The sequence below is a fragment of the Carassius auratus genome, chromosome 30, assembly GCF_003368295.1.
Source record: "Carassius auratus strain Wakin chromosome 30, ASM336829v1, whole genome shotgun sequence".
In the NCBI taxonomy this organism is placed as follows: domain Eukaryota; kingdom Metazoa; phylum Chordata; class Actinopteri; order Cypriniformes; family Cyprinidae; genus Carassius; species Carassius auratus.
In genome coordinates, this window is record NC_039272.1 from 4996207 (window position 1) to 5023027 (window position 26821).

Here is a 26821-nt window from a genome sequence, read left to right on the forward strand (position 1 = left end):
GCTCTGTTCCTGCCAACCTTAAAGTCCCTATAGTCACTCCTCTGCTCAATAAGCCTTCACTGGGCCCCGCTGTTCTAAAAATGTTTCATCCAATTTCTGTTTTGCCTTTCATTTCAAATGTTTTTCAACTTCAACACTTTTTGACTAGTAATTCTATTTATAAGGTTTTTCAATCTGGTTTTAAGTCTGCTCACAGCACTGACTCCGCCCTTTTGAGGGTGTTAAATGATATGTACCCTTCCACTGATTCCGGGGACTCTGTGGTCCTTATTCTTTAGATTTATCGCCTGCTTTTGTTACCATAGAACACTCCTTACTATTATCTAGATCAGAGTTTTGGGTAGGTCTAAAAGCAAATGCTCTGAAATGGTTTTTAGCGATGCTGGGAAATTTCTTTTTTGCAATGAAAGGAAGGGAAACTGGTCTGTAGTTCTCTAAAAGAGATGGGTTGAGGGTTGGTTTTTAAAAGTAGTGGAGCTATACGAGCCTCTCTAAATGTTGTGGGAAAAACACCAGTGTGGAGGGATATGTTAATGATGTGAGTGAGTGCAGGTACAACTGCAGGAGAAATGTCTTAAAGGAGATGAGATGGAATTGGATCAAGCGGACAAGTAGTAGGATGATTAGAAAGAATGAGTTTGGAGATTTCTGTCTCAAAGAGTGAAGAGATGGATGTGAATGAGTGTATGGTTTGCTTGTGAGATGTGCTTGACAGATTTTGGTGTTGAAAATTGTCCCATGTTTTTCATTAATAAAATTAAAAACATCAGTGCACAAAGTCATCATATATTAATATTGTAATGTCCTCATTCTAATATATTAATAAAATCACCTTTACATTGCCGGTAGGTGATCATTGCACAAATGTTCCAAACTAATGTGCAGTCTTCACTGCAGCTCACATGCACAGATTCAGTCATACAGATTGAGCAACACAGAAACTTCGGAAGATATGCAGGTGTTTTGTAGTTGGATGCAAAATTGAACGTTAAGAGTCTTCATTTTTTCCTGATATCAGAGGCACTGAGGAGGCAGTGGATTAGTTTCAATTTTTGATGGTAACAGCACCAAACACACACAAATACACACACAAACACACAAATGAAAGAGTGGGGTGGGGTGAACAGTAGCTCAATATAATTTAAAGAAACACGGCTAATGGGGAACAGAGTTGTTTTTGACAAGTTACAAGGGTGTTTTTTTTAAATGACCATTGAGAAATGTATCCAAAATTTGATGTTGTATGTTGTACTAAAGAATCATACCAACTTGTGAAAAATGGATATACAATGTCCAACTTTAAAGTTAGGGCTTTTTTGTTCCTTCATTTACAAGTTGTTAATGTTTGCAAAATAAGTTATCATTTTGAATATGTTTGTTTCTGGAGAAGGCTGCTATTTTTGTTGTTTTACTGTTTACTGCTCTTTAAATTCTAAAATATTGTTGCATCCTCTAAAAACTCCTAGACTCATATAGATATACCAAGGAACACTAAAAAGTTTAAACAATAAAACCTTAAACCACTTCCTGCTTGACATACTTGAATTTATCCAGTGAGCAGTTTGGGGCCTCCAGTTTTTCAGAGAGCAGTTTGACCCCTGAATCTCCCAGGTGATTATAGCTTAGATCCAGCTCTCTCAAGCATGAGGGGTTTGAAGTCTGAGCTGAAGACACATAACAACAGCCTTCCTCTGTCACCATACAGCCAGACAACCTACAAAAACATAGAGAAACAGTCCACATCACATTAGTTTTTTTGTTTTGTATATCACATCATGTGTTGATTATTCAATAAAACATATTGTGCATATTTGTCATTCTGATCTTGTCAGGATCTTGTTGGGTCAAATATGTAATATTCACAGAGTCAGAACAGACTTTATGAATATGTGCAATTACAGTAGGTGGCCATCCAAAACGGTGGTTCTACCGCTTTAATCACAAGTTTTCAAATAAGCGCATCAAAGCACATTTTCACAAATAGACGTCAGCTTTGCCTCACCGATGTATTATATGTGACTGCAGTCTGGGAAAATTAATGAAAATATTGAATATTCACATGTGAAAGTTTAGTACTAATGAAGATATGTACATTTCTTAGAACAAATTCAATCAGGATAAATGTCAAGTTTATGAGCCTGTGCTTATATTTTCTCCACACCATATTTTAAATTTGACACATTTAAATAGTGTGCAGAATTATTTATATAATATGAATTATATTATTCAAAAGAAATTGTGGTTTACTTTGCATCAGAGCATTAAAAGTGGTAGCCTATAGTAAGCTAGGCTTGAGTGTTTTATTAATTATTTTCTTTATTTTAGTAAAGCGTGAGGCACTGTATAATTTCACTCCCATTATTTAGGCCTAATTAAAACAAGAAACGGATAAATTAAACCTGCACAATTTAACTAAGTCATTGAAACTCTAACAAATGGACTGATTAATAAAACGCCTTCACGTATAAACTCAAATTCTCTCGTTATATCTCGTTCAACAAAATGCACACGATGTAAAAAAGAGCTTTTGACAACTTTTAAATGGAGTCTACTTTACTTGCTTTCATATAATTTAAGTAAAATAAATAAGTAAACTGCAGCCACACGTCACAGTTGGTAAACTGTGGCCTCAGGATTTGCACTATATGGGTGGAGTTTGTGTGTCTCACGTCAGCACTGATTGTTCATCTACACCAGCTGCTACTCATTCTTTCAAGTCAAGTCTTTCGTCTTGTGTTTGTCAGAGCGTTGTTTGCTTTTCCCCGTGTTATGCCTGGCCTCTCGTTTCTGTGTTCTTCTCTTCGTTGGATCGTCTCTGTCTTTTGGAATCCCATCCACTCCTCACTACCCATGGATTATACCTCTCACCCCCATGGCTCGCTCATCTCAGTTCCTGTGTCACGCTCTCCTGCTGCATCTCCTCACTGCCACTTCCTGGATCACCATCGGACATTGTTGCTTCCCGGATCTCCATCAGACTTCGCCTCACCCACCAGTTATCCTGTTTTATGTTACTCGTGGTCCTGAATGTGTTTATTGAATATCCTATTTACTTGCGCTTGCTTTCTCACCTTCATTTGCCGTTACACCACATTTAAATGCAGGTTTGTATAATATTCCTTAAAATATCACGGTGCAAGATTTGCTCGGTACACATGATCCTGAATGCTTGCGCAGCATTTATTCTTATTTGTCTACATATTTTATCTTCTTTACAAATCTTGTTTGGTTTTATTTTGGATAATTGCATCTAAAAAAATGTTACTTTGTAATGCGAAATCGCATACTGCAAGGTCAGCAGTGTTTTGATTTGAGTGTGCGGGCAAACATAAAGAGAACGTTGTGGTGCGTGTCCATTGCAAGATAGAACTGGCATACAACAACTAGGGCCCTATGATTTCCGCGATGCAGAAAACGCAGAGAGAATTTGTGGAAATAGTCATAAAAACAGAATTTACTGTTTAACGGAATGACACGGAATTTGCCGAATTTTGAATGAATTAATAAAAAATAGGTCATTGCACTTGCATCAAGTCACGATATGAAATAATGTCTGTAAATATTAATCCGGAACAGTCTATTTAAATATGAATCCTGCATGTTCTGCGTGTCTCTTCACTAACGTGAAGTAGTTTTACTTTTCTGTAGTTTTTAATGGCTCTCTGCATCTTACCGACGGAGTTACCGAAGTCGTCGACAGCTGTATTTATTGCATGGATGGAGCAGAAATGTAAGTGCCTAAATCATACGCACAGATCCATTGAATGATAAATGTTTTTAAACAATACAGATGAACCGAATATACAAAGGAAACTTTTAAAATTAACCACAGCATTAACAACGACCTTGAAATAAGAGCGCGAGATTTATCTGATAATCAGATGCAAGAAAGTAGCGTTTGTTTCATTAGCAAACAGACATCTGGCGTGTTTTCTCTCAGAATCATTCGCTGATAGAGAGGAAAAGTTAAATAGAGTCGAAGACGTTTTCACACTGAAAGAGAAGCGATCTCGCTCTCATAGACATGCCAGGCTATACCTGCAGCTAAACTGAATAAAATCAGAATGAACTGATGAAACAAAACAAAAAAAACACAAATAATTTATGAATGATGCAGTGCTAATTGACATTCATTACAGTACAGAAACTATAAAGTATATTTTCTACCTTATTCTGTGCAGAAAATTTAAATAATTGCTAATTAAATGTAGCCCGGTATATAAAACAATCATAAAATTGCCATTAGGAAAAAAATATTGATTACAAATGATTGATTATTGTCCAGCAGTGTATTTGATTTATTACAGCTAATTAAAAGTAAAAAATAAGATAATTCCTTATAAAAAAAAAAAATAATAATAATTATTATTATTATATTATTATATAGGCTACATACATAAAATGATTGTATTTGACATTTCTGTCACTTCTGAAATTATGGCTATGCCCCTGGTGTGACAAAATGTTAGCTAATACATAATACTCTTTAAGCTCTTTTTTTAAAAACTTACATACATTTCTATGTCGCATCATTAAACTAGCATTTAACAATGGACAAAAGTTTTTTTTTTTTTCTAACCTATGGTTCTCTAACCATAAATGCTACTGTAATTTGCCCCCTGACTAAGTATTTAAAGAATTTAGTAGAAGCATTTAAATAATCCTGTGATTGCACTTGAAGAATGCAGAATCAAATCATTATAATCGAATCGAATTTAATTGTGAATCGAATCTAATTGAATCGTTCTAAATTAGCAAAAATCGTTCTTGAATCAAATCGAAAACCTATGAATCGTAATCGAAGTGAATCGCTGCCTTGCCAAAGATACACAGCCCTATCGATTACTAATTCTAGAGAGCCAGCACTGTGAATTTCATCTTACAGCCAAGAAGAAAATATTTATTTATTAATAAGTAATTAAAATGTATATATTAAGGCTCATTGTGGATTATAGATGTAAATTTAATATAAACCCGTGTTTAGTTAAATAATGCAACGGATAATGACAAATGAACAATTAGTAACTAGAAAAATCTTACGTGGGGCCAGACCTAATTAAATACCCTCTATACATTTCTGTTAAAGTTTTCAAAGCATTTTATACTCCTTTGCATAAATTCTTATTTCAGAACGGTTCGTAATGGAGAGATGTCTTAACACTGATTTTCCTTTTGAAACACAAATTGAAAATCACATAAAGCTCAACCCTCCCCCCACGCGTTTGAGACATGCTGCCGAGCAGAGTTTTAGTTGAGTGCTGTTATTCTGCGAGGAGTGGATTTTTTAAAAGTCTGAGTGTCGTGGCTTTCACTCGCTACAAGAGCACTCACCACCACTCCATCATGAATACAATTCATGCTAACAGCCCATAATATAACTGCATATTTAGCAAGAATTCACATGATAAACATATTTAGCTACAGCTTGATGCACATAATCTTTCAGATCAGAAATATACAATGACGACAATGCTTGAGCGTTATAGGCTAGTTCTCAAGAAATTTGTCTTTTCCTTTTACTGATTATTTTCAGGTTATAGAATGATTTAAACAGATACAGCACATTCACAAACAATCGCTGTCGCAATAATGCATTCAAACAAATATAATTTTACAGTGCTTCTTCATCATCTGTAACTGATTTTGAAATCTGTAAGAAATTCATCAATCTGTAGATAAAATAACTGGTTAAAATGTACTGTTATTTTCATCACAAAACAATATGCACATCAGAAAGCAGCAATTATACCTTTTAATGCTGACAATGTTATTATGGGTTTGAGCACGCAGTAATTGTTAGGATTATTATTATTATTATTATTATTATTATTCTGCCTAGAACTGAACGTGCAGCTCAAACCGTAAGGCCTAGAGAGCTGAAATTTGGACAGATCGTAGAGCTCAATTTGGGGAGAACTGATCAAAGTCTCAGCTAAATTGGCAAAACGGGGGCGCTACAGCGCAAAAAAAAAAAATGGACATTGTTGGCCGCAGGTCGTAAACCATTAGCTGTAGACTTAAAAACATTACATCGTTGCAATCCTTGGGTTAGCCTGAACAAAAGTGTACACTGCCATTTTTAGCTGTTTACGGCGCAGTTTTCTCGCAAAATTGAGTCAAGTCTGAAAATCTACTTTTGCAAAATAGTTCTAGGTTTAACATCCAATCAGAACCAAACCACTGCAGAAATAATCTCTGGACATTCAATATCAATAATTATCGAAAAAAAGTTTAAATTTAGATTCTTACGCGAAGCAGTATCCCAAAAAGCGTCTATGCAAACGTTAGCCAAATGTAATTTTAGCTATAACTCTTGAACTGTATGAGATATCTTCATCAAACTTGGCAGACATGTGTATAATCTCAATGTTTGGTGAAAAAAAAATTGCGCACCTCTGCCACTTGGGGGCGCTATAAGATGGAAAAAAACACATAAATGGCTATAACTCCCCAATCATTGGTCAGATCAACTTGAAAATTGGCATGCAGTGTCTTTGTCCTCAAAGGTACTTATGTCCCTTCAGACATTTGCGTATCTCAAAAAACATGGCCGCCATTGGCCAAACAATTCTAAACACTTATATGGCAGGGTTAACGGAGGTCAATCGGAACGAAACTTGGTGGGCCTGTTCCACTAAAGGCTCTAAAGGTCTGTAAGAATTTCGAAAGACATTGGCCACTAGTTGGCGCTAATGAGTTTTTTGGCTCTGTAATCACGTGGTGTTTCACGTATCCACACAAAATGCATATCATTTGATAGATCTCGTCATATTGCACATCTTTGCCTCAAGAACCAATTGCTGTCAATCAAATCATTCATGAATTATTTACAAATATTTTAAAAACCTACTTTTGTGAACTAGTCCTAGGTTCTTTGCCCTATCAGTACCAAACCACTGCAGTAATATTTTGTGGACTCTCTAGATCAATAATTATCAAATAAATGTTGAATTTTGTCTTTTGGTTCGCTTTAAAGGGCTCATTTAGAAAAGGGGAGTAGCCAAACATACCCCAAAGCCTATAAAACCAAAGGAAATAGTCAAAACCTTATGAAAGTTTTATGGAGATCGGTCCATAGGGGGTGCTATAACAGTTGAAATTATCTCAAAAACACATTTTCAATAAAAAATGAATCATTTTGTAGGACATGATCATACATTCACACAAACACTAGATCTTTATATCATATGATAGATATCCTGTTTATGAACAACTATGTCCCTTGGAACATTCACAAATATATTAAAAACATACCTTCGCGAACTTGTACTGGGCTTTTCGCCCAATCGGAACCAAACCACTGCAGTAATATTCTGTGGACTCTCTAGATTAATAATTATCTAAGAAAATTATGAATTTTGTCTTTTGGTTAGCTATAAGGGCTCATTTAGAAAAGGTGAGTGGCCAAACATACCCCAAAGCCAGGGTCGGCACCACGAGGGGGTCCCAGGGGGCCTGGCCCGGCCACCTAGGTTACTGTGCCCCCTCACCTCTAGTCAGCACACCCCCCTGCCTCAGAGCGCAATTTCAGCCATTGAGACTCAAGCTGTGTGTGAAATCGCTCAATCATTCACTCATTCACTAATCCCTAAATAGTGTATGGCAGTTGAGTTCACTATATCAGGAAGGAGTGAACAAATAGATAAGTGAACAGATTCGGGCAGTGACGTATAGCCTACACTGTGCGTGAGGCTGTTGCAAAAACATTGCCATATGTACTTTTATATTACATGTACCTAATTTTAGAAAATAATACTAATAGCAATAATAATCAAAATTACTTTATATTGCAGTTATACATACCTCCGCTTCAGCTTTGTGGTTTCATCCATGGTATATAATTATTAATTTATTTTTGTAATGCTTTTATGTTCATAATCATTAAATGCTATTAAAATAACGTACTGAGAACAAAAATAAACACACAAACACTTTAATAATTATGAATTTATTATTTTTAGTATCTTGACACTTGCTCAAGCAGTGTTTTGAGCTCAAATAAGATGGTTGTAAAGCGTCCTCAGGCGACCGTTAATTTTACATCAGAATACACTACCTGTTATTAATGAAATTTTTTTTAATTATCTATCAAATTATCATCATTTTTGTAAGTTAACAACGATGCCACCATAGTAAATTAGTCAAATTTTAAACTGAGTTATTGCCTACATAACATATTTTAATATAAGTAATGTAGGAAAAACTTTAAAACAGAAATAACAAAAATGTAAACTTCATCTCTCATTCAAACTCGCTCGCTCTCGCTCTCTCTTCCAGCTCGACGCTACTCCACATTGGATTGTGAGAAATAGTGCTCCAGCGAGTGTACATCGGTTGTACACTCGAAATCAGAATGAATTGTGGGTAAAAAGTAGTTGACAAATGTAGGGAATGAAGTAGTTCACTCAGAATTCGGACTGCACTACAAAATGTCTGACATCCCATATAGTGCACTATATAGTGGATAGGGAGCGGTTTCGGACACAGCAACAGGCACAGTGACGGTTCCACTGTGCCCTCTTATTCCCTGACATATATATATATATATATATATATATATATATATATATATATATATATATATATATATATAATTTTTTTTTTTTTTTTTTTTGCATATTAATTTAGTTTTACTAGAATAAAATCAGCTTTGCAACTTTGCGTGAAAAACTCGCGACAGGCGATTAACTAAATTACGTCACTAGCAGCTTGTATGTAATTGGTTGAAATATGACTGTATACAACATGATGTTAAATATTCTTTTTTCAGTCAACTTCTATTCTTTGTTCAATTCATAATAATCTGTATTCATCTAAAACACCTAACACGCTTGATCATTCAAGCAATCATGGATTTAAGGAAGTGATTTATTACAACCTCAACAACAGTGAAAACTGTCATGCCTAGCACTAGCACCACCACCAGTGATGTCGACAGGCCAGTGACAGAGGCCCATCTGAGCGACAGTAGGCGAGCTAGCGTAACTGCTTCCAGTCATGATGATGATGACACTTGCCCAGATGATTTGGGAAAAGATGAGCCTTTGCAAATAAGACTAAATTCGTATCCCACATGCTTATTTGGCACCAGAAACAGATAATTTTTACATGCAAGGTTTCAGAAAAGAGATTGGCTCGAGTATTCAGTTAAAGCAGATGCGGCCTTCTGCTACCCTTTTTAGCGCTAGATGTGCTACGCAGATCAAGATCGGGCAGCCGCAGAGCGGGACTAGGCTTGAACTAAACTAAATGGGCCATTTCCTTTTTGCTTAATCTAAAAATGCTTTATAATGCTCAAGTTTTTACTAATTATTTCATAATATGAATAATGTGTAAGGATTATTCAATTCAATTTGACGACATTTTACTATAGCCATAATCGACATCTTTAAACTGGAAAAGGGATTTTTTAAAAAGGCAGTTAAAACAGTTCGACTAAAGATAGTCGTAATATGGGTTTAAATAGCTTGTTTTTATTTAGGCCTATTTTTATTTTTTTTAAATGTCAACAAAAAAAAAGACAAACAGCATTAATTTTGAGATATCCTTCAATGTTCAATTTCAACACAACCTTTAATTAAATCGTTGCCACCCTAGGTTCTTTTGTTGCTCTATCCTGCCAATATCATTCTGCAAGGAGAGGATACAGACCTTTTAACTGGGATGAAACTTGTATCTTCAGCTGCCGAATGTGTGCGCAATCTCCGCAGCGAAGATGAATTCTGCATTTTCTGTGACACAGTTACAGCGAGCACAAAATATACACCTGTCTCAGCAAAACGGAGGTGACAGGTAAACAAGAACCTGACTGAATATGTAGTTGAAGAAACAACTGGAGCCAACATCATTCATAAAGTTGAGCCACACAGGCTGTACTTCAGTGTTTTGGATCATATTCTTGGTGAAATTGAGGTGCGTTTCAGTGAACATAATTCAAAGTTTGCTGCAGCATCTTCTAGGTGACAGGTAAACAAGAACCTGACTGAATATGTAGTTGAAGAAACAACTGGAGCCAACATCATTCATAAAGTGGAGCCACACAGGCTGTACTTCAGTGCTTTGGATCATATTCTTGGTGAAATTGAGGTGCGTTTCAGTGAACATAATTCAAAGTTTGCCGCAGCACTTGCCGCTCTTGACCCAGAAAATGATGACTACCAGAAGACTTCTCTCTGAACATCACAAAGTTCTCGAAGCAATGCCTAGTGTTTTTTTCACACCTAAACTCGCTGTCACATTCAGGGCCTCTACCGCTATGTGTAAGAACTCATTTTCTGTGCTCAAGAACGTTTTCACGGACAACAGACGAGCAATGAACCACACACGTAAGTCTCAGCTTGTGCAACTTCCTTTTGAGCGGGACCTGACAAAGAAAATGCACAACTAATGGAAAGACCTCGTTCTGAGAAAGTTTAACTCTTCCACTCGTCGACTGCAGCTTTTCTAAAGGTAAGATGTGTTTTTGCTTTTTTGTCTTTGTTACTATATTGATTATAGCCAGTGCTGGTCCGTTTATTATTTATGACAATGCTGTAGGCAGCGTTCATGCTCTGTATAGTTGTGTCTGGTAGCCTAAATGGTGACTTGATGGTTGTTGTTGTTTTAATTAAAAGTGGGTGTACATGTGGGAGCTGACCCTTAACAAGCATGCAGAGTTTCATGGGGATCAGACTATATGTGGCGCTATAACTGTTCATGAGACTTCAATAAAACAATATTTCTGTTCTAAATGGCTTCAAACTGCCAAAAAAAAACCTCATATATTCATAGATTCCTTACATTTACCTCCATTCTAAACAAGCATGCACATATTTAGGGAGATTGAGCAAAATAAAAATAAAAAATAAACACTATAATAGTGATAAAGCTTAAAAACACATTGTTATATGATAAATTGCATTCATAACCACTAGATGGCAGTGGAAGACCACTAATGAGCTCATTAAATGAACAAAAATCTGTACTTTTCATTTGTGTGCTTGTACATATTTTAACATCACTGAAATTTAAAATCGCATTGAATCAAAGTTTGTTCAAATATTAGTTTTTACAATTATGCCAGATTATGATTACAATGAAACCTGCCAATGACATACAAACTTTAAAAGAGAAGACTGTCTCTGAATGTGTGTGTGTGTGTGTGTAAGCATGCTTAATGATTATTAATATAATAGTTTAACCATTTAATTTCTGTGTGTGTGTGAGTGTGTGAGCCTATTCTACATTTTAGATGTGTTCTATTGTCAGCCATACATCCAGGTTGGCCTAGACCTTAAAACCATAACACATTTTAAGCCCTGGTAAATGCTCGAACCCCGCTAAATGCTGCTTACAGCTTTAATTAGTTTGGCATTTGGTAGGAAAAAAGTTTGCACACAATATCCGGTCCCACTTTATATTAGGTGGCCTTAACTACTATGTACTTACATAAAAAAATAAGTACAATGTACTTATTATGTTCATATTGTATTGTAAAACACTTTTGCTGCTACTGACGTGGGATGGGGTAAGGTTAGGGAGAGGGTTGGAGGTATGGGTAAGTTTAAGGGTGGGTTAAGGTGTAAAGTATGGGTCAATAGTGTAATTATAAATGTAATTACAGAAATTAAATACACATGTAATTACATGTAGTTTTTTTTTATATAAGTACAATGTAAAAACATGTATGTACACAATAAATACATTGTACAAAATTATTAATTAAAATGTAAGTACATAGTAGTTAAGGCCACTTAATATAAAGTGGGTCCCAATATCCTAATCCCCTTTAAAACTCTCCTGTTATTTTCTTTATTTATTTTTATTTTATTTTATTTTTTTAGGCTACATTATGAACATAACATTTCAACTTTATCCATGGAGTGAAGGCGAAAGGTGTTTCTGGTATCAGTGAGTGCGGATCGGAGTGATTATGCTCTGAGCGCAAAGGGAAATTGTTGCTGCTCCACTCTCACATACTCTGCTACCAAGTGAGAGAGATTTTTCATCCTACGAAATGAACAAGGCCATCTGATGTAGACCCGGTTAGTCAGTGTCTCCTATATTTACAAATCATTTATATAAGAAATACAAATAAATACATAACTTTAACCAGCAGAATAACAAGATGAAAATATAGACTAGAAAATATATTTACACAAGCTATACAGAACTACTACCACCCCCCCTCCCCCCTTAAAAAACTGAATTGGGTCTGTTTTTTGGCTGAAAGGAACAGTGTGTTTTCATGTGTTGAAACATGCTGTCTACACTCACAATAGCCCTACTCTTTTTATTCATTATTTTCACGTAGCTAATATTATTATTTTCAAGACCAAAATAATAACAAATTATAAATAGATAATGAATCATTATTTTTGTGAAAATCATTGTTGTGAGATGTTTGTGAAAGGCTTTAAGACCAAGCGGAATCCTCCATGAGCTGATTCCCCTTCACAGCAAGAATGACTGACAAAACTGACTAACTGTCAAAGCTTCACCATCAGCAAGTTTTGATTTTACAAAATCAGTTTGAGTGAATACAACTTATTTATCATGAGCCTAACATTTAGCAAGGCAAAAAAAAAACACGTATGTCATTGAGCTGTTTCAGTATCGATGGAAAAAAAATCATAATGAGCAAAAATATGCCAAAGTGGCATGCTCGCGCCAAGTGGCTTTCGACTATGTAAAGGAATATGTGCACGTGAGGCACCAGCGTCACGATTCACAAGTTTTGGTCACACAGTAATGGCATAATGTAAAAATGCAAAGTGTTAGCAGTTTGAAAAATCAAGAATAATAAAGATGATAGTTATAAGAATTATTTCTAAATGCTGGACCAAAAAACAAACAACAACATGAAGCCCCCAAAGGGCGGAGCAGAAGACCACCACAACCGTGTGGTCAGAGCGGAAGCCCCTCAGGGCAGAGCAGACAATCACCACGTCCTTGTGGTCGATGCCAGAGTCCCCCAGGGCGGAGCAGAAGACCAACACAACCGTGTGGTCCGGGCGGAGCAGAAGACCACCACGTCCTTGTGGTCGATGCCGGATTCCCCCAGGGCGGAGCAGAAGACCACTACACCCCTATGGTCGAGGCCGGAGTCCCCCAGGGCGGAGCAGAAGACCACCACATCCGTGTGGTCAAGGCGGAAGCCCTCCAGGGTGGATCAGACCTCCCTGCGGCCGGACCAGTGAAACGACGAAGCGGTGGTAATCCCCTGGTGTTTTTACTGGACTCCAGAAGATCGGTGCTGGTCTGACTCTGCTCGCGAAGATCATTGGTGATTGGCACTTGTTCATGAAGATCCCCAGTGACTTGACTCTGTCCTTGAAGATCACCGGTGACTTGACTCTGAAAGGTCAACGGTGACCAGCCTTGTCTCTGGAAAGTCCATGGTACCTAGCCCTGACTCTGGAAGGTCAGCGGTGACTAGCCCTGACTCTGGAAGGTCAGCGTTGACTAGCCCTGGCTCTGGAGGATCATCGGTGACTAGCCCTGACTCTGAGGGGTCCACGAACACCTGACTCGACTCTGGAGAGTTCACTGGAACCTGACTCGACTCTGGAGGGTCAACTGGAACCCGGATCAACTCCAGAGGGTCAGCTGTGACTGTCATCCTGTGCAGCGGCGCTGGGTAAGCAGCCATCTTGGACCATGAATCTGGACAGGGGGTCCTCTTGGGTTGTAGTGCTGGGCCGGCGAGCATTTTGTGCTGTGGCGCTGGACCGTGGCCAATTTGGGCATAGGCGCTGGGTTAGCGGCCATCTTGTACTGTGGCGCTGGGCTGACAGCCATCTTGTGCTGTGGCGCTGGACTGGCGGCCATCTTGTGCTGTGGCTCTGGACCAGTGGCCATCTTGGGCATAGGTGCTGGGTTAGCGGCCATCTTGTGCTGTGGTACTGGGCTGGCGGCCATCTTGGGTTGTGGTGCTGGACCGGTGGCCATCTTGGGCATTGCCGTTGGGTTAGCGGCCATCTTGTGCTGTGGCGCTGGCCTGGCAGCCATTTTGGGCTGTGGCACTGGCTCAGCAGCCATGACGTGAACCGTTTTGGGAATCTCTAGGATCTTTAAAAGCATATCGAAGTAATTGAGAAATGTGTCAGCGGCCATCTTGGGCGTTGGCGCTGAGCTGGCAGCCATCTTGCACTGTGGCGCTGGACTGGTGACCACTTTGTGCTGTGGCATTGTGCTGGCGTCCATATTGCCTTGTGGCACTGGGTTGATGGCCATCTTGTGCTGTGGCGCTGAGCTGGCGGCCATCCTGTACTGTGGTGTGAGGCTGGCTTCCATCTTGCCTCGTGGTGCGGGGTTGGTGGCCATGCACCGCAGCGGCGCTGGGTCGGCGGCCATCTTGTGCTGTGGCGCTGGACCAGCGGCCATCATGGGCAGTGGCGCTGGCTTTCTCCATCTGCCATGGTGAGACGGCGGCTCTGGTCCCTCCCACATGAGCCCCGAGTCGAAGGGGGGCCATGGTGGAGAGCGATGCTGAGCTTCGTCTCGCCCACCTCCTCCTCTGCAACCTCCCCCGGTCCCGCGAAACACGACCAGGCGGGATCCCTCAAACTGATTGCTTCTCTCCCGCTCGGTGGCTGGGGAGGAAACATTCATCGACATACCGCTGGATCTTTGGTGTGACGGAGTCCTTCTGTCACGTTTGGTGATACAGGAAACACAGAGAGATCCAAGTGCAGGTATGATATTTATTTAAGGGCAAATCCAAGGAGAGTAAACAATTCCAGGCAGGGTCAAAAGAATTTCCAATAAACATGAACACAGACAAGAACACAAAGCTAGAGCAAGACTACGGATTAGTATCACACATAAGACAAGGACTCCGTGACACATACTCAGACAGACTGGGTATAAATACACAGACGGTGATGAGGGAACTGGAGACAGGTGGGGAATCATCAATTAACTCAAACAAGGAGGAAGGTGACCAAATAAGGTAACAGACAGTTAATAAAGTGCCAGACACCGTGGGAAAGGAGGACACCTAGTGGAAACCCAGGGAACACAACCCAGACACTGTGACAACCACATCTTTTTCTACCCTATGCCTCCCTATTAATGTGTTTGGACACAGAGCTCTGTGAACAACCAGCCTCTTTTGCAATGACCTTTTGGTAAATGGTCATTTTTTGAACAACTGTCAAATCAGTCTTCCCCATGATTGTGTAGCCTACAGAACTACACTGAGAGACCATTTAAAGGCTTTGCAGGTCTTTTGAGTTAATTAGCTGATTTGAGTGTGGCACCAGGTGTCTTCAATATTGAACCTTTTCACATTATTATAATTGTCAAAACAGATGGTAATCATGCAGATTTATTCACATTCAACATACAACACACTCATACATATATAGAAACTGTTGAAAAATAAAACAAATAAAGATGATGACAGGTGCGTCAGAGTGCATCACGAGCCATCACGAGAGAGCGCCAGAATTCAAATAAACTATCTTCCACTTTTCTTTCAGTGTTTTCTTTGTGGATCATCTCATTCTGATTGTGAGGCTGTACAGTGCAAAATCATACCGTTTTTTTTTTACTAACAAGACACAGTTTCTGACCTAGAGTTATTCCATAACGGACACAAACAGTTCTATCGCTGAAGAACTGAAATGTAAACAAAGGAATTATGATTCATATTACAATGTTATTGCTACGCGGACCCTTACCTTTCTAACTAAACAGGGATTTACAGCTGTGGATTTATGACTCCTTGTCACGACAAATCTGGTATGTACTGCGTTTTTATTCTTCATGTTTTGATTTGTACTGCTTACACAAATCTAGCAAATACAGTTTTTATAACCTTTACATTGAAAAACAGTGATCTGTCGTCGATGCTTGAGGCTTAGATCTTTATAAGATACATAGTTTGTCAAGATTAAATTTGTTCCATTTAATTTTATCCAGTGGTTTTCAACCTGTGGGCCGTGTTATCGGTGGTATTGCAGGTGGGCTGCCAATTACTATAAAAAGAAATGATAATATTGTTAATATATGTAAAAATGTCTGTCATAACATAATAACATAATTTCATATAATTAAATAACAAAAAATAATTATTAAACTGTAACTAAGGAATAAACCACCAATTTATATTTTTGCTGCATATGCTACAGAACAACAAATTCAAACATGCATAAATGGCTGTCAACAGGGGTCAACATAAACGGCTGTCAACATGTTCCCTCCTGGCGCTTGCTCCACTGACTGTCTACCACTGTTGAGCTCTGCCTGAATCTGGTTTTCCCGTTTTGCTGAGCGGTGCCAGTCCAAGTTATTTTCTGTTCATGGTCAGTTCATTCTAGGGCTGTGCGATTAATAGAAATAGTCATACGATTTGAGCGTACGTGATTTCTAAATGGGTTTATAGCAAGATTTTCTGTGGCCCTGACCTCCCGCAGTATGCTATCCGATCCAATCAGAATGCAATGCACCTAGCTCGAGAACTGAACAGACTGGGCATATGCCTAACTCCAGGTTCACACACTGTCTGTGATGCGTCTTTTTCCCGAGCCCATGTTAATAGATCAGAGTGTTTACACTGCATGCGGTAAAAGGCTAGAAATAAAAACGTGCGGAGAATCTGCGTGCGAACAGATTATTTTAATGTGCTTTTGCATTAAAATAACTCCCTGTTGCTTCTCTACTGCTCACACATACTGTATACACACTGCAGACAGGCTATGTGTGAACCTGTATAATGTGTAATAAATCAATTTCAACACCTGAGTTTTATGAACAATACATGGCAAAAAAGAAAAAAAGTCACTGGACCCAGGATTTATTTTTGCCATAAGTCTACAAATTTTGTTACACCTTTACTATAGTGATTATTTTGACTTGTGTCTTTTCTAGAGATGTCACATTTTTTTTGATAAAGCTCTAATTGGTTTTCTTTTGGAAATATGTTTCAAAATCATCCTGAATGCATTTATGACTGTAAAACATATCCATGTGTGTCAAAATTGTGATTAAAATCAAAATCTCAAATTGTACCAAAGGAATCGCTGTTGTTGTTTTTTTTTTTTTTTGTCCATATCGCATATCCCTAGTTCATTCAATAAATACAGTTAACAACCTAGCTTCTGAGTACTAAGTTATTAACCCAAAAATAGAGGGGTCGGTAATTTTATTTTTTTTGCAGTGGGCCGCACAAACATATGTGTTTGGTTGTGTGGGCCGCGAGTTGAAAAAGGTTGGGAACCACTGATTTAATCTATTCGAAAACATTAACATGTGCGAGTTGAGTGGTGTTGAGGATGCGGGCATCAGGATGCAGGCTAACAGGTTAAAGGGTTAACATTTAAGATCACACTGGTGTGATTAGAACTTTCAGATCACGTCATCAACTGCTGAATTTAAATCTGCTTTCACGCTTTGGTTGGTGTGGAGCCAGGTCGGATGCACTGAGCGCTTATCGAGTATCATACATTTTCAGTGTTTTTAACCATATAATATTTATTTTAGGTTTCAGACATATAAATAAACACAAGTACTAGCAAAACCATTTATTAACAGTTTGTAAAATACACACAGATGTCTATGGAAATGACAAAAATTATTCTTACAAATATAATTTGAAAATGTTTTATTGATATCATATTCAGATTGTGTAGGTAACTACAAAGTTTATTCTGCTCTTCTTCCAGTTTACCGGATACCTAGTTTAACGTGTTTCAGGATGAGAAGAAGAATTTATGTGTTGTAGATCCACAGCTCTGATTCAGCGCAAACTAGATATAGATGTCTGCTAGATAGTGCTGCTAGTTGTTCAGTGCTATTAGAAGCTATATTTAGAAATGCAGCAATTTTGCAGTTTGTTAAGTAATTGATTCAGGGAATTTCAAACTTAGTACAATCCACATCTACAAATATCTGCATAAATATGAAAAAAATGCATGCAAATGTTGTTTTTGTCTATATTTTTGGAATTCCATTGAGAGCAGATGCAAAAATTTTGACAAAATTCAACAGTCTAAATGGTAGCATTTTGTTAATTATTTTATGATCAATTGTTTACCTCAGTATCTCCAGCTGACAGTTTGGACTCCTCAATCCATCAGAAAGAAACTTCACTCCAGAATCCTGCAGGTCATTGTTACTCAGGTCCAGCTCTCTCAGGACAGAGTGTGAGGATTTAAGAGCTGATGACAAACTCTCACAAGACTGAGCAGTGAGGTTACAGATGGAGAATCTAAACAAGAATAAGACCGTAATTACATACATAAAATCTTAACTGTTTAACTTTTTTTTGTAGTTACTAATTATTTAGCATTTTCTTGCAAGTTAAAAAAAGGTGCCATGAATCAAAGATGGCTAACCTACAGCTAGAAAACCTGCTGGAGAAGACTGATGCACTAACCAAAGTGAGAGATTATTTGGAGCTGGTTTCAGATTCGGATCAATAGTATAATCAACATTAACATCTTAGGAAGGTAAACTATAAAATTAAATTATCAGGGACTGATGGTACATAATAGAAGGAAAGTTTAGTACTAGTGTGGCCCTACTCTTTTAAGATGCTGTTGTGTGCACGTCCACTAGCCTGTGTTTCCTTTCCATAATTTGGCTTTAACTCTTCATTTATATTAATGTGAGAATTCAAAACTCAATTTATACATTTACTAGATAGTAGATTAAAAACACAGCAGACATTCATTTCCATAATTTTTCAAACCCGATTCCAAAAATGTTGGGACACTGTACAAATTGTGAGTAAAAAAGGAATGGAATAATTTACAAATTTCATAAACGTATATTTTATTCACAATATAATATAGATAACATATCAAATGTTAAAAGTGAGACATTTTGAAATGTCATGGCAAAAATTGGCTCATTTTGGATTTCATGACAGATACACATTCCAAAAAAAGTTGGGACAGGAAGCAATAAGAAGCCGGAAAAGTTAAAAGTACATACAGCTTGAGGGCCAATTTGCAACCTATTATGTCAACTGGCAACATGATTGGGTATAAAAAGAGCCTCTCAGAGTGGCAGTGTCTCTCAGGTGGCTTTCACACTGGCAGTTTAGTGCGAAACAGGGCACGGTTCGCATGAAAAATCGCTAATGTGAACGCTGTCATTGGACCCTGGTGCACACTGGGGTAACGAACCCGAGACTACCTGGAGAAGATGGTCTGAGTTTGATTGCTCTCAAACTGTGGCAGGGTTCGCGTGAATGTGCAAGCAACATGGACTCGGGTGCGCACTTGTTCAGAAAGTAAAGTATCCCACGCATGCTTAACACTGTTGATATCATTGTTTCCTCAACACATTTGAGAGCCGAGGTTGATTCCACACACTCCTTAAAGTCCAAATTAAATTATATTAAAAGGAATTATTATGCTGTGCATAATAGCTCCAAAAATTTTTTTTAATACAACTATGCTCAGTCGCGTTGTGTTCTCCATGCATTTTCTGTGTGTGTTTGCGATGACGTAAGGTGACTGTAAACGCTCCTGGGTTTGATACAACTATTGAGAGTGAAAGCAGACCAACGCTGCGGGCTGCACCGGGAACAATCGCGCTCGGGCTCAGACCGCAGCAAGAAGTCAAGATGGGCAGAGGATCACCAATTTCCCCAATGCTGCACTAAAAAATAGTGGAGCATTATCAGAAAGGAGTTTCTTAGAGAAAACTGCAAAGAGTTTGAAGTTATTATCAACAACAGTGTATCTGGAATCTGGAAAAACGTCCGTGCGTAAGGGTCAAGGTCGGAAAACCATACTGGATGCCTGTGAACTTCGGGCCCTTACACGGCACTGCATAACATACAGGAATTCTACTGTGATGAAAATCATAACATGGGCTAAGAAATATTTCAGAAAAACATTGTCGGTGAACACAATCCACCATGGCACATTCACCGTGGCCGGCTAAAATGCTATAGATCAAAAAATAACCTATCATATCAAACATGATGCAGAAGCGCAGCCATTTTCTCTGGGCCAAGGCTCATTTAAAATGGACTGTGGCATAATGGAAAACTGTTCTGTGGTCAGACGAATCAAAATTTTAAGTTCTTTTTGGAAAACTGGGACGTCATGTCATCCGGCACCATCAATGCTGAAAGGTATATCCAAGTTTTAGAACGACATATGTTCCCATCCAGATGTTGTCTCTTTCAAGGAAGCCCTTGCATTTTCCAACATGACAATTAATGTTCGTTAATTAATGCTGACCACATACTGCATCAATTACAACATCATGGCAGCATAGAAGAGGGATCCGGGTACTGAAATGGCCAGCCTGCAGTCCAGATCTTTCACCCATAGAAAACATTTGCCACACTCCTTCATTATTTTAGCTGTGTGCTTAGGGGCATTGTCTTGTTGGAAGGTGAACCTTCTGCCCAGTCTGAGGTCCTGAGCACTCTGGAGAAGGTTTTCGTCCAGGATATCCCTGTACTTGGCCGCATTCATCTTTCCCTCGATTGCAACCAGTTGTCCTGTCCCTGCAGCTGAAAAATGCCCCCACAGCATGATGCTGCCACCACCATGCTTCACTGTTGGTACTGTATTGGACAGGTGATGAGCAGTGCCTGGTTTTCTCCACACATACCGATTAGAATTAAGGCCAAACAGTTATATTTTGGTCTCATCAGACCAGAGAATCTTATTTCTCACCATCTTGGAGTCCTTCATGAGGGCTTTCAAGTGTCTTGCACTAAGGAGAGGCTTCCGTCGGTCCACTCGACCATAAAGCCCCGACTGGTGGAGGGGTGCAGTGATGGTTGACTTTCTACTACTTTCTCCCATCTACCGACTTCATCTCTGGAGCTCAGCCACAGTGATCTTCGGGTACTTCTTTTCCTCTCTCACCAAGGCTCTTCTCCCCCTATATCTCAGTTTGGCCAGACAGCCAGCTCTAGGAAGGGTTCTGGCCGTCTCAAACATCTTCCATTTAAGGATTATGGAGCCCACTGTGCTCTTAGGAACCTTAAGTGCAACAGAAGATTTTTGTAACCTTAGCCAGATCTGTGCCTTGCCACAATTCTGTCTCTGAGCTCTTCAGGCAGTTCCTTTGACCTCATGATTCTCATCTGCTCTGACATGGACTGTGAGCTGTAAGGTCTTATATAGACAGGTGTGTGGCTTTCCTAATCAAGTCCAATCAGTATAATCAAACACAGATAGACTCAAATGAAGGTGTAGAACCATCTCAAGGATAATCAGAAGAAATGGACAGTTAAATATATGAGTGTTACAACAAAAGGTCTGAATACCTAGGACCATGTGATATTTCAGTTTTTCTTTTTTAATAAATGCGCAAATAAATGTTTTTTTTGTCAATATGGGGTGTGCTGTGTGTACATTAATAAGGAAAAAAATAAATTATTTTAGCTAACGGTTGCAATATAAGAGTAAAAAATTTAAGGGTATTATATGTGCGTGTACTGTTGTACAGCATTCTCATTGTGTACAATACAAGTGTTCTTCGCCCTCATTTTGCAACTCATACACAAAAACTAGTGCTTGCATGCAATGTTCCCGCTAAGCTGTGCGCCTGCGCGGCCGCGCAGGCCAGTCGAAGTTGTTGCGCAATAGATTTTTCAGACCGTGCACATTTTTCAGATCGCACAATTTTTTTTCAGGGGTTAAACATCTGAGCATCAAAGACGATGTAATAAACATTTAAAATACTGAGATGTGACAACCAAGCCAGATGTACGTTAGAATGTTTACATACAAGTATCCTAGGGCGTGCCCCAGCAGTTATAAAGTAGGCTACCATGGCTAAGAAAAAGGCAGAGCAGGTGCCCAAGAAAAAGGTCTGCCTAACGTTTAAACATGAGTGGCTAGATGAAATAGTCCAAACTGACACAAAAGATGGTCCAGAGAGAGCACGATCCGACCCTGAACAAATAAAAATATTGATCGACAATGTGATGCTAGTAATTAACACCAACATGTCCATATTATCAGTTCAGGATATACACGATCATATGGCAAAATACGTCGACCTACCTCAGAGTTGGAGAAGCAAAAATTATGCTTTTGAATTTGTGGAATGCATCAACTCAGTTGTGCAGACTGCGATGATAAGCAGCATAAGAAATGCTCGTGTCCACACACTAATTGTGGATGAAAGTACCGATATCTCAGTGCACAAGATGCTTGTGCTTTACATTAAGTTTCGGGAGCAAACTGATATCAGTTACAAGACAGTTTTTGCTGGAATCATTCAGCTTTCAGGATGCACTGCAGAAAACATCCTTGATGCCATTACCAAGTTCTACGCAGACCATGCGCTAGACATGTCTGAAACCATAGAATGACCATAGAATGGTCATGTTTACTTCAGATGGTGCTTCTGTCATGTTAGGCAGACATCAAGGACTGGCTGCTTTACTGAAGCGTCAGGTACCACACCTGACTGAGCAACACTGCGTGGCCCCCCTGAAAATGAGCTAAGAGAGTGGGCTGCATTTGAGCCGGACACGTTGGATCATGCAGTTGTTGAATTTGATCATGGGCTGAATGACGTGACCAGTCTGGCGAAGAAGTTTGAAGCGCTTATGGATGAAGCAAACGATTCGGTCCTGGGGCGCATTTGTCAACAATACAACGAAGTCAAGTTCATGGTTAATGAAAAAAGGAAAATCGGACTGCTCAGATAATTTTCTGAGATTGTAACCTGGTCGCTGAAAAGTGAGCATTTTCCAGATCTGGCAAAATTTCTTGACATTTGTGGCACATTCCAAGCATCCAGCGCTGACTGTGAATGCGGTTTCAGTCTAATGAATGCCATTAAGACCAAATCACGCAACCGCCTTGAAGTTTTCCATTTGGACCAACTGATGAGAATTAAATCAAGGCAAAAAGACAAGGTCTACAACCACTGGAAAGGGGACAAAGACGGACGAGAGAAGGTTTGAGGTAGAAATTTATTTCCAATATTTTCAATTAGACCTATTAGGCCTAATATAGATCAAAGTGATCTTGATTACTGCAACAACATTTTGACATAATTATGTTTAGTCATTGAATCATGTAGGTTAATTCTGTGTAACACTAATGAGCTGATGGTATTTCAGCCATCTGTTCCATATTAATGAATCCTGACTCTAACACATTCTGCACTTAAAGACCAGAACGTGAGTAAACAAGGACTTTCGTTTGACAACATAATTCACCATTTTGGGCACCCTGATGTCGGCCACATCCTGCCTTGAGTGACAGTTATTAAACCTATTGAGACGGTCCAGGGATACCCGTGCGAGCCTCAAAGGAGAAACAAAACCCATTTCACACACAAACACACACGCACACAAACAAACTTTTCTGTGGTCGCTCTTTATGTAAGTCCTTAATAATATGTATCTGGAATAGGTTTGTGTTGCATAAAATGGTTAGTCCTTGTTATGCGAGGATTATAATTTGCTGACTTATAAATTGGAAATGTGTCTCCTAATTTGAATGCTCTCAAATAGAATCTGAGTGTAACCCTACCCCCTTTGCAGCTCATAAAACTTTATGACCCCACTGGGAAACAGGACAGGAAGAAGCCAAGTCACTGGCATCTTTTCTCAATGTATCCTAAACTATTACTTTTTCAATGTGGTCTCAATGTATTAAGTATTGCTTTTGGTGCATTAGAGATTCCCCATATAAATTGGAGAATCTGCAGTTTTTATCGTTTGCTAATCAAACGTTAAATGTGTGTAATTCTGCATTTGAATGTAACTTCGTGTTTCTCTCAGTTATATATGTACTTTTTGGAACTTTTTCCCGCTTCAGATCGAGGACGTTCATTGGTTGTTCATGCGAACAGAGGCATGAACCAGCTCAAGCCATAAGAGCTGACCGAACAAGGTCCGCCCTCTCTTCGTTCTCTTACTCCCTTCCCTCCTGCTTCAACCCTGGTCGCTTCCGCTCGTCCCGCTCTAAAATCGCCGTCCCTCTCAGGCGGGAGGACATTCTCATGGCTCCTTCGGAAGCTTTCGTTTTCTTTTCTTTTCTTTACTAAGTTTATTCGCCTATTCGCCTCTCCACATGAGGAAGATGAATTCTGAAACACTGCCTTGTTAAACCTTTCAAACACCGCGCGATTCCGCAGCCTGGAAGATGTACGAACACTCCTTGATTTAAATGCTGCTTAAAGTTTGCCTATGATTTGATTTGTTTGGTGTCTTTCACGGGTACTGTCTGTGATTTTGCATAACTGAGCTCATTTCTCTCTCATTCATTCTCTCTCTCTCTCTCTCTCTCTCTCTCTCTCCCTCATTTGGATTTCGTTATGTCTTTTACAAAGTTTACTGTCTGCATTGTCGTACGCGTATTTACTCTGTGTGATTTGTAGTTTGATGTATTATTAGTTCAATTTTTAAAAACCCATATATATCCATGATTGCCTTTGTCTAACACGCTCACATTACGAGTCAATGAGATGCCTGATCTAGCTACAAGCTTTATTTTTGAGAAACTAAATTTATCATAATGATAGGATAATGTTTTCATGGCCAGAGAATATTTTTACTTGAATTATAAGAAGTGATAACTTTATTGAAAATTGATAAGTTAATCTTACGGCCGTTTGCTGGACAAACCACTGTTTGATTTGCAGTAATTTACAGTAAGAGATATCACAATAATTGATATGAAGAATGGAATATTGACATATTAATGAGTAAATTACAGTGCTCTGTAATGAGTTATTGGCATAGGCAATTGAGCTATTTTTTTTAACCTAGTGTGTTGCACTAGTTTGTTGCAGTTATTAAATTGTTTATATAGGCTACCTTTAGGAAAATTTACACCATGTCAATTAAATAGGCCTATTATTGTTAAGCACTGCATTAGCATTTTTCATTCAATAAATTTCCACTTAAATGTTGTACCTACTGAGAAATGACTAAACATCTTGGATACTTTTATTTTTTATATATCATTATCTGTCATAATAACCAGTGAACCAGTCATAATAACCTCTCTAAACCTTATTGAAACCTTATCACCCAAAGATCCTTTAAAAAAAAAAGTGAAAGTGAAACGACATTCAGCCAAGTATGGTGACCCATACTCAGAATTTGTGCTCTGTATTTGAAGTGCGCACACACACACACACACACACACACACACTGTGAACACACACCCGGAGCAGTGGGCAGCCATTTATGCTGCGGCGCCCGGGGAGCAGTTGGGGGTTCAGTGCCTTGGTCAAGGGCACCTAAGTCGTGGTATTGAAGGTGGAGAGAGAACTATACATGCACTCCCCCCACCTACAATTCCTGCCAGCCCGGGACTCAAACTCACAACCTTTCGATTGAGAGTCCAACTCTCTAACCATTAGGCCACGACCTTTAAGTTCAACTAAACTGACTGGTAAAATACCATCATTAAAATCTTCCCAAAGTCCAACCATTATAAAGGATATTGAATAAATATCAACCTTGTAAACAAATTGATGCATTTGCTGTCATCTCTTTGAATCCCTATGGCTAACGCAGGCTCGTAGTCATTTTCGGCAGGTCTTGTGGTTACGAATTGCTCACAGTACTGAAATGTGCGCTCAGAAAAAAAAGAATTTGCTCAGTGCTGAAAAACATTAGAGGGAACATTGCTTGCATGATACAACTAGGATCTTAAGCAGTTAAAAAAAATGATGGACAACCTCTGCTGCTTTTAACCCTCTGAAGTCCAGGGGGGTTTGGGGGCCTGGAGAAGTTTTGAAATGTCCTGACTTTTGTGCTTTTTACAGTTGCTTCTAAACATTTACAGGTGCTGGTCATATAATTAGTAAATACTTAGTTGGGGCTCCTTTTGCCTGAATTACTGCAGCTATGCGGCATGGCATGGAGTTGATCAGTCTGTGGCACTGCTCAGCTGTTATGAAAGCACAAGTTGCTCTGATAGTGGCCTCTTCATACATATCACATCTTCTTCTTCCCAATACCCCATAGATTTTATATGGGGTTAAGGTCAGGCAAGTTTCCTGGCCAAGTAAGAACAGGGATACCATGGTCCTTAAACCAGGTACTGGAAGCTTTGGCACTGTGTGCAGGTGCCAAGTCCTGTTGGAAAATTAAATCTGCATCTCCATAAAGTTGTTCAGCAGCAGGAAGCATTAAGTGCTCTTAAACTTTCTGGTATACGGCTGTGTTGACCTTGGACCTCAGAAAACACAGTGGACCAACACCAGCAGATGACATGACACCGAAAACCATCATTGACTGTGGAAACTTTACACTGGACCTCCAGCAATGGGATTGTGTGCCTCTCCTCTCTTCCTCCAGGCTCTGGGACCCTGATTTCCAAAGAAAATGCAAAATTTACTTTCATCAGAGAACATAACTTTGGACCATTCAGCAGCAGTCCAGTCCTTTTTGAAGCGAGACGCTTCTGACGCTGTCTGTTGTTCAAGAGTGTATTGACACAAGGAATGCGACAGCTGAAACCCATGTCTTCCATGCGTCTGTGTGTAGTGGTTCTTGAAGCAATGACTCCAGCTGCAGTTTTGTTTCACAATCCTCTCCAGGGTGCACTTATCCCTATTGCTTGTCCACTTTTTTCTACCACATCTTTTCCTTCCCTTTGCCTCTCTATTAATGTATTTGGACACAGAGCTCTGTGAACAGCCAGCCTCTTTTGCAATGACCTTTTTTTGTATTGCCCTCCTTGTGCAAGGTGTCAATGGTCGTATTTTGGAAAAATGTCAAATCAGCAGTCTTCCCCATGATTGTGTAGCCTACAGAACTAGACTGAGAGACCATTTAAAGGCCTTTGCAGGTGTTTTGAGTTAATTAGCTGATTAGAGTGAGGCACCAGTTGTCTTCAATATTGAACCTTTTCACAATATTCTAATTTTCTGAGATACTGAA

General features: G+C 39.1%; 1 protein-coding gene across 1 annotated transcript in view; it reads right to left on the bottom strand.

The window, feature by feature from the left end:
• Positions 1-1515: 1515 nt before the first annotated feature.
• Positions 1516-26821, bottom strand: part of LOC113049933 (NACHT, LRR and PYD domains-containing protein 3-like) — a 39749-nt gene continuing 14443 nt past the window's right edge. Inside the window, exons 5-6 of the mRNA XM_026212678.1 lie at positions 18020-18193; positions 1516-1714 (exon numbers count right to left, since the gene is read on the bottom strand). Of these exons, the coding sequence (XP_026068463.1) occupies positions 1516-1714; positions 18020-18193 (373 nt within the window). The remainder of the gene's footprint in view (positions 1715-18019; positions 18194-26821) is intronic.